This window comes from Lynx canadensis, chromosome B2 (assembly GCF_007474595.2).
Source record: "Lynx canadensis isolate LIC74 chromosome B2, mLynCan4.pri.v2, whole genome shotgun sequence".
In the NCBI taxonomy this organism is placed as follows: Eukaryota; Metazoa; Chordata; class Mammalia; order Carnivora; family Felidae; genus Lynx; species Lynx canadensis.
The window spans coordinates 74325707-74341161 of record NC_044307.1 but is presented as its reverse complement, the minus strand read 5'-3'; the positions used below and the strand labels follow the sequence as shown (position 1 = coordinate 74341161).

Sequence of the window (15455 nt, the reverse complement as noted above, 5' to 3'; positions counted from 1 at the left end):
CTCTTTACCAAAACTTGGAATTTTTTAACTTTATTTTAGTCTTTTGGGAAGGAGTGCAGATTTCCTTTTCTATTCTGTTCTTTTTTTAATAACGTTGTCACGGTATAATTTAAATACAGTAAACGAACTAACTTTGTATATAGAAGTTTTGGCAAATGTATTTACATCTGTATATTCACCACCCCAATGAAAATTTTAAAAATATGTCCATCATCCAAATACCTTTTCTTAGTCACTCTCTACCCTCCTCCCATGCCACCACTGATGAAATTTCTGTCACTATAACTTAGTTTTCGCCTGCTCTCGAACTTTATATAAATGGTAGAAGTCCAGTATATTCTGTTTCCTTCATTCAACTTAAAGTTTTGGAGATTCATCCATGTTGTTGCATGTATCTGTAATTTCTTCCTTTCTTGTTGAGAAATACTGGGTTTCCAGTTTGTTTTTATGAAAAAAAAAAGTTATATCCAAGTCTTAATAGACCTGTATTTTTATTTACTTAGGGTTGAAATTGCTGGGTCATATATTAAGTGAATGTTAGACTTTATCAGAAAATCACCAGGTGTTCCAGAATGGTCATATTTTACATTTCTGCCAGTAGTATGTGAGAATTCCTGTTGTTCCATACCCTATCCAACACTTGGTACACTTAATCTTTTTAATTTTGGCTATTCTGGTAGGTGTGGTTTATTTTACATTTCTCAGGGGCTTACTGGCCATTTTCATATCTTTGGGATGCATTTTCAGATTTTTGCCTTATAAATTGGGCAGTTTATTTTCTTAATATAGTACTGTTAGAGTTTTATATTCTGGAAGTAAGACCTTTGTTAGATATAGATGTTTTGTGAATATTTTCTTCCACTCTGTAGTTTAGCTTTTCATTTTCTTAACATTATGTTTTGAGGAGCAGAAGTTCTGCATTTTGATAAAATGCATTGCATCAGTTTTTTGTTGTTATTTGATGTTAGGGCTTTTTGTGTCTTTGACTAAGGTTACAAAAATTTTGTTTTTGTTTTGATCTAGATGTTTTATAAGTTTAGCTTTTACGATTGGGTTTATGATTCAAATTTATTTTTTTTTTGTTTTTTTTTTTTTTGTTTTTGTTTTTCAACGTTTTTTTTTATTTATTTTTGGGACAGACAGAGACATAGCATGAACGGGGGAGGGGCAGAGAGAGAGGGAGACACAGAATCGGAAACAGGCTCCAGGCTCCGAGCCATCAGCCCAGAGCCTGACGCGGGGCTCGAACTCACAGACCGTGAGATCGTGACCTGGCTGAAGTCGGACGCTTAACCGACTGCGCCACCCAGGCGCCCCCAAATTTATTTTTATATATAGGGTAAGATAGAGCCCAAGGTTTTTTTTTCCCCTTCCCCCCCCCCCACCCTTTTTTTTTTTTTTTCCTTACCAGGTATCTAGTTGTTCCAGCACAATTTGTTGAAAAGATTGTCCTCTCCTCATTTTATTACTTGGCACTTTTGCTGGAAATCAGTTGACCATATATGTGTCAGTCTAATTCTGGACTCCTATTGAGTTCCATTTGATCTACATGTATATATCCTTAAGCCCATATCATACTGACTTAATAATGATAGCTTTTGTAAATCAGATAGTATAATTTCTTTGGCTTTGTTCTTTTTATACAAAATTATTTTTTCTAATTTAAAATTTTCCATGTTTGTATAAATCTTAGATTAGTTTATCAAAAATGTCTACTAGAATTTTTTAGGTATTGTTTTGGGTTTGTAGATGAATTGGATTGACAATTTACAATATTGAGTCTCCCAATCATGAACCATGTAATATCTTTTAGATCTTCCTTAGTTTCTCTTAGCAATTTTTTATAGTCTTCAGTGTATAGATCATGCCTGTCTGTGTTTTGTTAATTTTATCCCTAAATATATGTCATATTTCAGATCATAGGACTTTTCTATAGGATTTTTCTCTTTTATCCTGTGAGTGTTAGATCACCCTTGCATTCCAGGAGAAAGAAACCTCACTTGGTCGTTGTTTATTATCTTTATTTAATAAATTGCTGGGCATTACCATTATCGCTGAAAGTTTTCTTCAAAAAGTTCTTTTTCATCCTGGTCCCTTCTCCGTATCGATGTCAACCACTGTGGTGATTTTTCTTTTTTGACCTCAGATTAGTTTTGCCCATTCTAGAAGTTTATGTGAGAACAAAACATTATATACTTTTTTCTGTTTTCATTCAGCATATTTTTTCTTTCATTCAGCATGTTTTTCACATTTATCTGGGCTGTGTGAACCAATAGTTTATTCCCTTTTATTACTCGGTAGTATTCCAAGGTATGAATATACCACAGTTTGTATTTATTCCTGTTGATGGACACCTGGACTATTTCCAGTTTTTGGCTATTGTGAATAAAGCTGCTGTTTGAACATTCTTGTGTAGGCCTTTTAATAGACATATATTTTAATTTCTTTTGTATAAATACCAGGGAGAATTGCTGGATTATACAGAAGATACATGTTTACTTATTACAAAATTGCCAGTCCTTTCCCCACAGCAGTGTGGGACCATTTTATCCTCCCAGCAACAATGTATGAGAGTATTGGTTATTTCATATTCTTGCCAGCACTGGTATTGTCAACTAATTTGACCCATTCTGGTAGGTGTGTAGCAGCCTGTCATTGAGGTTTTGTGTTTCCCTGGTGAATACTGAGTACTTTTTATGTGTTTATTCATCATTAGCATACTTTCTTTGTGAAGTGTACATTCAAATCCTTTTTGCTTTTTGAAATTCCCTTGACTTTTATTATTTGTGTTTTTAAGTTTTGAGTTCCAGGAGTTCTTTTTATGGTCTGGATACAAGTCATTTGTCACATATGTGTTTTGCAAATGTTTTCTGTTTTCTTAATATCTTCTGATGAGAAGTTTTAATTTTCATTAAGTGTAATTCATCATTTCTGTAGTTGATGTTTATTCTTATATAAGTCCTAAGAAACCTTTGCCTACCACCAAGTTATAGTCGTCTGTTTTCTTCTAGGATACTTAGCTTTTATATTAGATATATGATCCATCTTGAATTAATTTGGGGATATGGTGTGAGATAAAGGTAAAGGTTTCTTTTATAAACCATTTGTTTATTATAGATAATTACTTTCACCACTGAATTGCTTTGGTAATTTAATTATTGAAAGTAGAAGGACTGTATATATGAGGTTCTATATGTAAGCTCTCTGTTCTTTTCCATTGATCTGTTAATCTTTATGTCAGTACCACTCTGTCTTGATTCCTGTGACTTGTTTTATCTTCTTCCAGCTTTGTATTTCTTTAAGAATACTTTGACAAATCTAATTTTTTTTTGTATTCTCATATAAATTTTAAAATCAATTTGTCAATTTCTACAATAAAAAAACTGCGGGATTCAATTTTTTAAATAGAGCTAGGTCTATATATTTTTTTATTTCTATTTTTGTTATCTTTGATAAATTGTATTTTCAAGATATTTGTCCATTTTATGTAAGTTGTCAAATTTATTTGCACAAAGTTATCATAATCTTTATTATCTTTTTAATTCCAGTAGTATCTTGTATTATCTATTGCTTTGTAACAAATTATCCCTAAATAATGACTTAAAACAACCAGTGTTTATTGTCTCATAGTTCCTTTGGGTCCTATTGTCTCATATCCTCTGGATATGGCTTCACAGAGTTATTGCTTATGGGTGCCCCTGGCTCAAGTCTTACATTGCTGCAATCAGAGTTCAACGAGGACTGTAATCATTTCAGAGCCTGACTTGGGAAAGGATCCTTGTCCAGGTTCACTCATATAGAGAACTGGATGGATAGTTTTCTTCCTTACTTTCCTCATATTAAATATGTTGTTCTACTGTCTTTTGGCTATCCTTGTTTCTAATAATCTATGTTTTCATACTGTGTTGTATTTCTGTGGATGCTTTCAAGATTTTCTTTTGATCTTTTGTTCTCAGCAGTTTGCTCATGTGCCTAAGTATGGTTTTCTTTAGATTGATCTTTGGGGTTTGCTAAAATTCTTCAATCTTTAAATTTGTATCTTCTACCAGATTTGGGGAATGCTTGGGCATTGTTTCTTTGAATATTTTTGTCAGCCATATTTCTCACCTCTCCTTCTGGGACTCCCAGTTATATTTATGGTAGACCTTTTGATATTATCTAAGTCACCATGGTGGAAATTTTTTCAGTCTTCCCTCTGTTTAGATTCAAAATTTTGTATTGCTTTATCTTCAGTTTTACTGACTCTTTTCTAATCGTCTGTTACCTTCATCGGTGAATTTTGTTTTTTAAATATTGAATTAAAAGTTCTTGAATTTCTGTTTTATTCTTTTTCATAGTTTTTCTCTGGGCTTATTCTTTAATTTATTCTGCACATTTTCTTATTGTTGCCTTAGGCATAGTTATAATACTTGTTTTTAATATCATTGTTAATTTCAACATCTGGGTTATCTTCAGTGTTGGTCTCCATCGTTTTTTTTTTTTTTTTTTTAATCACATCATTTTGATTAGTTCACAACTGACAGCAAGAACCCAGCATCGCCTTAAAAACTAATTACATAATATTGTAAAATTTTTGGTGTACATTTTCCCCATTCTCCCATTGTGATTTCTAGCACTGACCTTTTAAAAAATGGATGTCTTAACATGATCTTTTGTCTTTTGCAGGGCATCTTCTCTACATTCAGTTTCATCTAAGTCATTCCGGGATTTCTTAGTAGAAGAAAAAAAATCTGTTACTGGTCACAGTTCAGGAGATCATGTCAAAAAAGTTTGTTTTAAAGGAATAGAAAATTCCCAGTCTCCAAAAGTTGAAAGGTAATAAGTTAAACTTATACATTTTCTATCTTAAAAAATTCTATGGTAGTTTCACGTTCTGAAATCTTTAAAAATTTATCAGGCGGATTTTTACACATTCTTTTACACTGAAAATTAACATGTCTTTTTTTTGAGGCTTTATTTTGGTAGAATTGTCTTATAGTAAGCTTGTATATATTTAAAGTATTTAATTTGATGTTTTGGCATATGTACCTGTGAAACCATCACTAGCTACACTCAAAACAGTGAATATAACCATCATTCTTAGAAGTTTCCTCATGCCCCTTTGTAATTTCTTCCTCCCCACCCCATTTTGCTCTCTAGGCAGCTACTAACCTGCTTGTGTCAGTATAGACCACCTTGTATATTCTAGTTTTATACCTGTAGGACCATTCAGTATGTAGTTTTTGATTCATCCATGTTGCTGTGTGTATCAATAGTTCATTCCATTTTATTGCTGAGTAGTAGTTCATTATGTAGATATAAAACAGATGATGGACCTTTGGGTGTTTCCAGTTTTTTCTCTAGCTATTTTTGATACAAGTTTTTAAAGTCCATTGTATTTTATTTTATTTATTTATTTTTGTATATACATCTTATTTAATTTTTTAATATGGAATTTATTGCCAAATTGGTTTCCATACAACACCCAGTGCTCATCCCAACAGGTGCCCTCCTCAATTCCCATCACCCACTTTCTCCTCCCTCCCACCCCCATCAACCCTCAGTTTATTCTAAGTTTTTAAGAGTCTCTTATGTTTTGCCTCCTTACCTCTCTGTAACTTTTTTTTTCCCCTTCCCCTCCTCCATAGTCTTCTGTTAAGTTTCTCAGGATCCACATAAGAGTGAAAACATATGGTATCTGTCTTTCTCTGTATGACTTATTTCACTTAGCATCACACTCTCCAGTTCCATCCATGTTGCTACAAAAGGCCACATTTCATTCTTTCTCATTGCCAAGTAGTATTCCATTGTATATATAAACCACAACTTCTTTATCCATTCATCAGTTGATGGACATTTAGGTTCTTTCCATAATTTGGCTATTGTTGAAAGGTCCAATGTATTTTAAAAGAGGTTTCGTATTTTAAATGCTTACATGGAACATGAAAATCTAAGCATAATTTAAAAGCAATTTTCTAATAAAAATAGCTTCTTTGCCATGGTATGTAAATTCTCTTAATCACTGTACAAAAAGGAACATTCTTAGAGCATTAGATAGTCCTGTGTTGGAAGAAAGAACTGTGTTTCAAGTTGGTTGACTAAATGGAATTTTTTTTTCTTATTTTTGCTAATATGACATCTCCCAAAGATATTAATCCCTAAAGTATTTTAGACAAAACAAAAACATAATTAAAAATGTCAGCTGTGACCAGATTAATATTGTTTTAGGTAATGATAAACCTTTTTTCACTATTTGTTAAGCCTTTTTCCCCCTAAACCCTTTTTTTTAAATGAAATCTTATGTCCAATTCCAATGTTATCAAATATGTTTTGCCGATTGAATCAAGAAGAGGGATGTGGGAACCATTACTAGTTTAACCTTATCATATCTACCTTACAAGCAGCTCCTGAAGAACTGTCAAAGTCTTCTAACAACATTGGAAACTACTGGTTTAGATGAACTCTTTAAACTATTTTTGTAGTTTATGTCGTGACTGACTGCCTTATTATAGATAATGTATATTTGGGACCAAAGATCTTGAGCCATTTACTTACAATATGGAAAATCAGGGATCAGAAAGAATCTGAAAAAATCATTTGCTCTCTCTTCCTATCTTTATGAAAACTTTTATTAGTAGAACATGATTTTAAAATAAAAATCTTAAATGTAACTCTAACATATGAAACAGATAAACGTTTTATATGCTTACTTAGGAAAAAGAATATTAAGGCTGGTTTGTTAGGGTCATAAATACAGAATTGGGTGTGATGTAAGACATATGTAGCTTAAAATTGGCAAATATTTAATGACTTATCTGCTCTCTATCAGACATGATGCTAGGTACTAGAGTTACAGTGATAAAATTACCATAGCCCCTGCCTATTTAGAACACAGTCCAAAAGAGAAGAAAAACCTTACACAATTCAGTGTACAAAGCATATTTTAATTCTCTAATATTAAGAAAATCTTGACTGAAATAAGTAGTTATAAATGATATAAAAATCAACTCACAGATTCTTTAAGAGCACAGTTCACTTAAAGATGACAGAAGAAATTTTATTCTTGAATTGATGTAAGAATGAATGAACCTGGCAATAGAAGTTAACATGCCAATGACCTTCAGTGTATTAAAAGTATTTATATATTTTTAGTTTTAAAAAATGTATTTCAGAAAAAAAATACCAACAAATGTTTGGTGAACATTTTATTGTACACTGAAAATGACAAACTATTCAGTATTTATAAGGTGTTTTCTTAACAATGTTGAGGGAAGGACATTTTATTCCATTCATAAGTAACAGTCTCTTAAGTTCTCACAGTAAAGGTGTTTATTTTCAACTTCATTTGAATGCCATTGTACACATACACATGCATTTGTTTATATATTTCATAAATGTGTATGTTTACAGATTCTAAACAGATGTTTTAAATCATTATCTCTCATGTTTTTCAATCCCAGGTTTTTAAAAATTTTAAGTTGGCTTTTGTTATACTCAGTAATGATCCTGTATCATAATACTTTTAAAAACTGAATATAGTCTTTTTCAATAATAAAAAGAAATAAGAATACCATTGGTTTTTGTAAATTGTGTGATGAGTGATGTAGACCCACTTTTAAATAGAAAGACATGTAACTTCCTTATTTTCTTAATATGAAACACAAATCTGCATCTGCATGTATTCTTTTTTTTTTCCTCCTTTCTTGTTTTGCACTGGAAGAGTTATTTTTCCTATCTAAGGTTAGTATTTGTACCTGTGCTGGCATCTTAACTCCTTTCCACTTCAAAAGCCTTAAGCTGCTAATTATCCCTTTCTTTTCTTGTGGATATTCAGCCTTTTTCCTTTTAGGTAGATACCTCCCATCTGGTTTTGAATATGCTCAAATCTCTCTCTTGTGGTCTGGGTGAGGTAATCAATCCCTCAGTCATCTCCCACGCTTTCTTCTAACAGTTGTCCTATCATTACCAATCCCTTACTCCCTTCACAGCCAGATTTCTCAAAAGGGCTGTCAGCTCCCAATCACTTCTTAATCCAGTCTGGCTTCCAGTCCCATTACTAAACTGAAACAGTTGAGGTGAAGTTCAGCAGTGACCTCCATATTGCCAAAACCATGAACTTTTTTTTTGTGACTCATTCTACTTGAAGTTCAATTACAGGTCATCTTCTCATTTCACTTTATATTCTTTCTACACTATTTCATGAGCTTCTATCTTCAGTTATTAGCTATAAAGATTCAAAAATTTTATCACCTGCCCACAACTATCATCTGAGCTTCAGACTTACTTAACTGTCTTCTTGATATCTTCATCCCACTTAGATGTTCTGAAATACTGTAAACTTTATGTCCAAAACCAAACGTTTTTTCTCATACCCCTTTCATAAAATCAAACAAAAATATAGAAAAAACATGGGGCGCCTGGGTGGCTCAGCCGGTTAAGCGTCCGACTTTGGCTCGGGTCATGATCTCACAAACTGTGAGTTCAAGCCCCGCCTCAGGCTCTGTGCTGACAGCTTGGAGCCTGGAGTCTGCTTCGGGTTCTGTCTGCTTCTCTCTCTGCTCCTCCCCTGCTCATGCTCTGTCTCTCTGTGTCTCAAAAATAAATAAAATGTTAAAAAAAATTTTTTTTAAATATATACAAAAAACATCCCCTTCCCTGATTTTTCTTCCAAAAATTTTCCAGATTTTTTCTTCTTGATTTACCCAAAGATAACAGGAATATTATTTCAAAAAGATATATGCACCCCTATATTTATTGTAGCATTTTTTACAATAGACAGGTATAGAAGCAGCATAAATGTCCATAGATAGATTAATAGATAAAGAAGATGTGTGTGTGTGTGTGTGTGTGTGTGTGTGTGTGTGTGATGGAATATTACTTAGCCATAAAGAAAAATGAGATCTTGCCATTTGTGACAATATGGATGGACCTAGAGAGTACTATGCTAAGTGAAAGAAATCAGAGAAAGACAAATACCATATCATTTCATTTATAAGCAGAATCTAAAAAAGCAAAAGAAACAAGCAAAAACAGAGACATAAATACAAAGAATGGATTGGTGGTTGCCAGAGGGGAGAGGGTTGGGAGGATGGGCAAAATAAGTGAAGGAGACTAAGAGGTATAAACTTGGGGTTATAAAATAAGTAAGTCATGGGGATGAAAAGTACAGCATAGGGAATATAGCCTATGCTATATTACATTATATGTAATAATGTTGTATGGTGACAGATGGTGACTACACTTACTGTGGTTAAGCATAGCATAATGTGTAGAACTGTTGAATTACAGTTGTACACCTAAAGCTAAGATGACATTGTCAATTCTATTTCAAATAAAAAATGCATATATAAAGTCCAGTTCTTAATGAGAAGAATGGAATATTTTATGGTTAGTTGGAAACAAAAAGGTATATCATAATACTTAGCTTAAAATTAAGACAAAAGTTCTCTTTTAAAAAGCCCATTCTTCCTGAGTTTTCTTCCTTGGTAAATGGCATTTGCAAGTCTTTAACATTCTGTTTTCCTGACCAATATCTAGTCTACCATTAGGACATGTCATTTTTAGATCTTGAAAATTTATCAGATCATATAGTAAACTTTGTCTTCACTGTTTTCTCCCTCGTTCATATTACTGTGATCATTCACTTGGGCCACCTGAGTAGCCTAACTGGTACTTGCCATGGCTTTTCTTACATTCCTCCAGTATATTGAGCCAGTATATTCTTTACTGAAATGCAGGGTGAAAGCTAGAATCTGTATATGGCCTTTAAGGCCTACATAGTCTGGCTCCTGCCAGCCTCTTATCTTTCTCTTTTAACATCTCTGTATTCTAGTTCTCTTCTCAAATGCCATTTATTTCTGGCCACCTGCCTACCCTTTGACTAGTTGACTCTGATTCTTCTTTCAGTCTCTATTCAGTCATATTCTACGGAGAAGTCAGACTTCCCTTCCTGCGTCAGTTTTCTATGTGTTCCCATAGCATTTCTTATTCATCACACTTTCCACAGTTGTTATTAGTGTGATTCATTGTTTAGTGTTTTCACCTACAAATACTTTAATGTTTTTATATCCAACTATATATTCAATGAAAGCATAGGAGAGGAGAGTCATCTCAATGAGAGAAGTTTGATCGCTGCTCCTTACTGAATTACCAACGCTTATTTTCTAGCATGTAGTAGGTGCTCAGTGAGAATAAGATGAATAAATGAGGTAAAATTGTAGCTGTTTCAAGTAACATTTGTTTCTAATAAGTGAGTTATGTGCCTTAGGTGTATAAATTGTAAGATATGAACATTAAGTTCATTTTTGTAATAATTTTACATTTTGAATATTAATGCTGTAGATTGAAATTTTATTTTCTTTCGATAAGTATTTGTCATAGAACTCAAAATATGGAGAATCTGTGGTTTCATAGTTGATCACTAGAGTGTGCTATAACATCAAGGCTCTTAATTGTGAAAAATGGCATCTGCTGTTACACTGGTTTGGAAATTGTAAAGGAGTGTATAATAGTGTCATGCCATCCATAGCTTGACTGTTTGGTAAGTGGAAGTTAATGTTTTAAATAGCTATAAGTTATCACTGAGCACTGTGTTTTATCTGATCACTAACAAGTAAAATAGCTTGACTTTCATTTTTTAATTTCATCACAGAAAATGTGTAACCATAAGTGAGCTTTTTAAAAAGGAAATAATAAAACAGGTGAAGTAAAATATTAATTCACCAAATTATATATGAACAACATTCTGCTAGCCTCTATTATGTGTATATATAAAAGTGTTATATACAGGCCTAGTCCCTTAAATGTATTTGAAATCTACTTGGTAAGTCTATATAGGCACTACATGGAAGTTAAATTAAAGGTCAGGAATGAAATTGGAGTACAGTATAATAATATGAAGTCACAAGGCAATATATGATTTAAGTGATAGATGAGTGGTTCAGAGAAGGGGAAAAAATGGCCATGGGCTGGAGATGTGTTTAGTTCATAAACACTTTTCTTATTCAGTGCCAAATATTTGACCATTATATGTATGGCCATATGAATAGTATTAGAAAAATATTGATCTATTTGCATTGCCACAAGCTTTTGAACATAGGATGGGGTTTTTAAAAGAAGAGAGGAGAGGGGGTACTGTAAATAGAGGAAACAGTGTTATGGCAAGAAGCAGAAATGCTATGATTCTTTAGGGAATTTTCATGGCAGGGATGATGGAACTCATCTTAGGAAATTCCTCAAATCCTACATCTTGTTTTAATTGTAGAAACTGTGATTTTTTTTTCCCCCGAGGCTAGAGAAATCTAGGAATGGCAATGTTATTTGGGGATTTTAAAATGTAGAAAAGGGGTTTGTGTAATTTATGTTTATTGTTACTTGTGTGTTCTTTCATATTCCTTTCACTTAAACACCCCCTTACGTAATTCTGGGCAGAAACTGATCTCGTGTTTCTTATTGGTTAGGAAAACTAGTTGTGAGATAAAAACTGTTACATCAGCTCTAAACTTACGTAAAAATCTTTATAATTAAGCTAATACAGAATTTTTTTAACTGTATGAGTAAGAAGTAATTTATTCTCAAAGTCTAAATTTGGCAAGATTAACGTTCTTTGAACAAAAATCTCTGAAAGAAGATTTTATTTTAGCCAGCCTTTCAATGTTGCTTTTATTTTCAAAAGGCTAAATTTTATAGATTGTCTATTGAGATGTCTGTTTTGCAAATACCTAAAGCTTAATAATGTTGTGTTTATTATCTGGAAACTTAGCATGTTTTGATATTTGTTTAATCAGAGCTCTGTTTAACAGTTTTGCTTCATTCTAAGATGAAATTTTCATGGACTTGCAGTTGTTTGGGTAAATTTATAACTAATGAGATTATCCATTGAAAAACCATTAATGGAAAGACTTCTGGGATTACCATCTTATAAAACAGATTTGAGTTTCAGTCTAACATAGTAGCCCTCTGTGAACCTCTCCTGAACCAGTTTTATCACATGAAATGAGAACAATAATGCCTGTCATACAGGTTTATTATAGGGCTTATATCTGATGATGTATATGAAAGTACTTTATGTATTATAAAATCTGTTATACAGGTGAGTTGTTATACTTAAGCTCTGATTTGCCTAACTTTGATTTAATAAGGCCTGTATAAGATAGTGTAGTCCTGATACTCAATTTGTTTCAGCCAGTATCATAGCATTTTCACAGACAGTTTGTAGCTGTTGCTTCTTACTTAATTGAATAATAATTGATTACACAATATTTTTCCATTTCTTTGCAAGTGTCTAACACTTTTAGCTGATCCCCAGATACCAGAGGGAGTTTTGAGCACCACTTAAGTCATTATCTGTGTTTATTCCATGCTATGCTTCAGTGCCCCTAGAAGGCCTCTAATCTCCAGTCTTGGACTGACTTTATTGACTTTAGGACTGTTTTTTTTTCCTAAGAACCTTTCCAGGAACTTAACCATGGGAACTTGCATTTAGTCTTTAAGGTACCTCTTTATTCCATCAGAATGTAGAATTTTTTCTATTTATTTTGTAGTTTTTATCTCATACTTAAAATCCTTTGGCTTTCTGATTCAGTTCATTATTCCTAATTATATTTTTACAAATGACTGTGTTCCACATGTCCTGCTGGACACTGAGAGACAAACATGAATGAGGCACAGTGTGTACCTTGAGAGACTAGTCGAGCAGTTAAGGCAGGTGTGTAAATAATAATAACACAGTGTGTAAAGTTCTGTAATAGTAGTTGAAGTGCTTTAGGAGTAGAGAGGAGGTGATATTTGAGCCAATCCTTAAAGAATAAGAAGATATTTGTAGTGGAATGTATTCTAAACTAAGGGGAATAATAGAAAAAAGGCATTTGTGATAATGGAAAACATACTGTACTCTGAGTAAAAAAGACCAGCTTTCAGCTGTCCCTGCTACTTACCCAACCTGTGAATAAGGCAATTATGTAATATTCTTTGAGTCTAAGTTTCCTAATCAGTGTAATGGAATAATACATGCTGCTTTCTTTATAGAGTATTACGAAGATTAAATGAGATAATGTGTATGAAAATACTCTCAGTAAATTTATTTGCCCACACTTCAGGTCTGAACATTTTAGCTTTCAGCGCATTTTGTACTCTGGCCCTACTAGTTCATTTTATTAACTTTATATCCCTTTTAATCGCATCCAAACTCTTAAGCCTATCATTCTGTTTATTGAAAAGAACAACTTACCTTTACTTAAGCCACCAGAATCTTTTACTATTCCATGTATCTGTACTACCAAAAACCCTGTGTCAGTGCCACCTTCCTCAGCTTTAATGCAGTTTCCTCAGTGAAGACAGCAGCATATACCCTCATCCATAGTATACCAGTTTCTCCTGTGAATCCATACTACTTAGTACATATTGGTACAGGTATCAGTTGTTTTATCTCATGTTCTTTCATCATTGTTTAGATAGATTTTTAAATCTCTCCTCCAGAATCTTTTGAGGGGAGAGACTGAGTTTTAATCAGATTTTCAGCACCATAGTGCTACACATACCCAGTAACTGCATAAACAAATCAGGATGTCAATATTTTAGGCCCTGTTTGTTCATTCTCTGACTTTCTTTTAAATCTGTCTAGGCCTACATTTGCTCATTCCTGAAAGAGAGCATTGGATAAATCCAGATAATCTCTAGGGTACCTTTCTAGCCGTAAAATTCTACAATTAGGCCAGTCTCTGTAGTACCTTTGTTAAGTTTTTCCCTTACAGGAATACTTCCTACCCCCCCTTATCCTGTACCCCGTTACTGTCTTTTCCATGAAGCCCTCTCAAGTAACCAAATCTTTAAAAAAAAATATGTTTTTAATGTTTTTTTTTTTATTTTATTTTTTTTTAATTTTTTTTAAACGTTTATTTATTATTGAGAGAGCGTGAACAGGGGAGGGTCAGAGAGAGGGAGACAGAATCCGAAGCAGCTCCAGGCTCTAGCTGTCAGCACAGAGCCTGACGCGGGGCTCGAACTCACGGACGGCGAGATCATGACCTGAGCCGAAGTCGGACGCTCAACCGACTGAGCCACCCAGGCGCCCCTTAATGTTTATTTTTGAGAGAGAGCACGATGTGGGGAGAGGGGAAGAGAGAGGTGGAGACACAGAATCTAAAGCAGTATCCAGGCTCTGAGCTGTCAGCACAGAGCCCAACGTGGGGCTCAAACTTACCAACTGTGAGATTATGATCTGAGCCGAAGTCAGACACTTAACTGACTGAGCCACACAGGTGCCCCTAACCAAATCTTTTTTGATTTTTATAGTCCTTGTTAGATACTAAATTATTTTCTGCTATACTATGTCATTTTATGTTTTTTTCCTCATTTAGTTTGTGAGTTCTTATAGGATAGAAATATAAGATATGATCTCTATATTCTAATTCCTGGCTTATCAAAGTATTTACTATAATAGTTGCTCACAGAATTTGGCTGCTAATTATCTTGTTTATATGTATTTTGAAACAGTGCTAATTTTTCACTTTTATTCATAAACTATTAATGTGGAACTTTATTTACAAAGTTTTCTGTATTTCCTAATGTATGTTTGATAATAGTAAATGCTTATATGAATATTATTATAAAAATAGACCATTTCTTGCAAGATCATCCTCTGTGGTATTTTATACACATGATTTTATGAGTATAGTTTTTTTGTGTTTTGTTTTTTACTTATAATTTTAAAGGGAAATCTGACCTGACTCAGGGATTCGTAATTCTTCCTCCTTATTTCTATTAATAGTTTTGCTAATATTACTAGAGGTCTTAATCTCCAGTTTTGGCATTTGTTTTGCAGATGTTCCACTCATGGTACTCCAGGACTAGAAGGCAACCATATTTCAGATTTACCACTTCTGGATAGTCCCAAGGCTAACTGATTAGTTTTGGAGCCTTCAAAGCTACGCTGTTGCTTAGCACTGAAAGATAATATTAAGACATTGGGAATAGTATGATATTGAATAGAATGTATTATCTAACTACTGTCTGCTCCACAGTTTTAGTTACCTTTCTGTTTAGTTATATTGTTTCTGCTCCATCTCACCTATTGGTGTTTTCTAAAGTTATCTCTACAGCACTGATCTCTGCAGCACTGATCCAAATAAAGTATTAGCTCTCCTTTCTTCTATTTCTCACCTTACCATTCTATAAAGAGAATGCAAAAGCTTCCAAGTCCCCTTAAATTGTAGGTCATTGGGAAAAAATGTGGAAGAGTATTTGAGAGGAGATTTTATATGCCAAAATTTGGGAAGATGAATGAAAACTCATTGTTACTATTCTTTCAGTCCCTGGCTGTCTTCTTCATTGACTGCTCCTTCCATGGTAGCCCCCGTCACTTTTGCATCTATTGTAGAAGAAGAACTACAGCAGGAAGCAGCTCTTATCAGAAGTCGAGAAAAACCCTTGGCTTTGATTCAGGTAAGTAAGTTGCCTATAATGGACTTAATTTAGGG

The 15455-nt window shown here is 33.5% G+C and overlaps 1 protein-coding gene and 1 long non-coding RNA gene across 5 annotated transcripts in view; one reads left to right on the top strand and one right to left on the bottom strand.

Moving 5' to 3' along the window:
- Positions 1 to 15455, bottom strand: part of LOC115514148 — a 97769-nt gene that overhangs the window by 10042 nt on the left and 72272 nt on the right. The window lies entirely within an intron of this gene.
- Positions 1 to 15455, top strand: part of IBTK (inhibitor of Bruton tyrosine kinase) — a 91504-nt gene that overhangs the window by 73793 nt on the left and 2256 nt on the right. For all 4 annotated transcript variants that reach the window (XM_030315896.1, XM_030315894.1, XM_030315895.1 and 1 more), the window contains exons 26-27: positions 4666 to 4815; positions 15288 to 15420. In XM_030315896.1, the coding sequence (XP_030171756.1) occupies positions 4666 to 4815; positions 15288 to 15420 (283 nt within the window). The remainder of the gene's footprint in view (positions 1 to 4665; positions 4816 to 15287; positions 15421 to 15455) is intronic.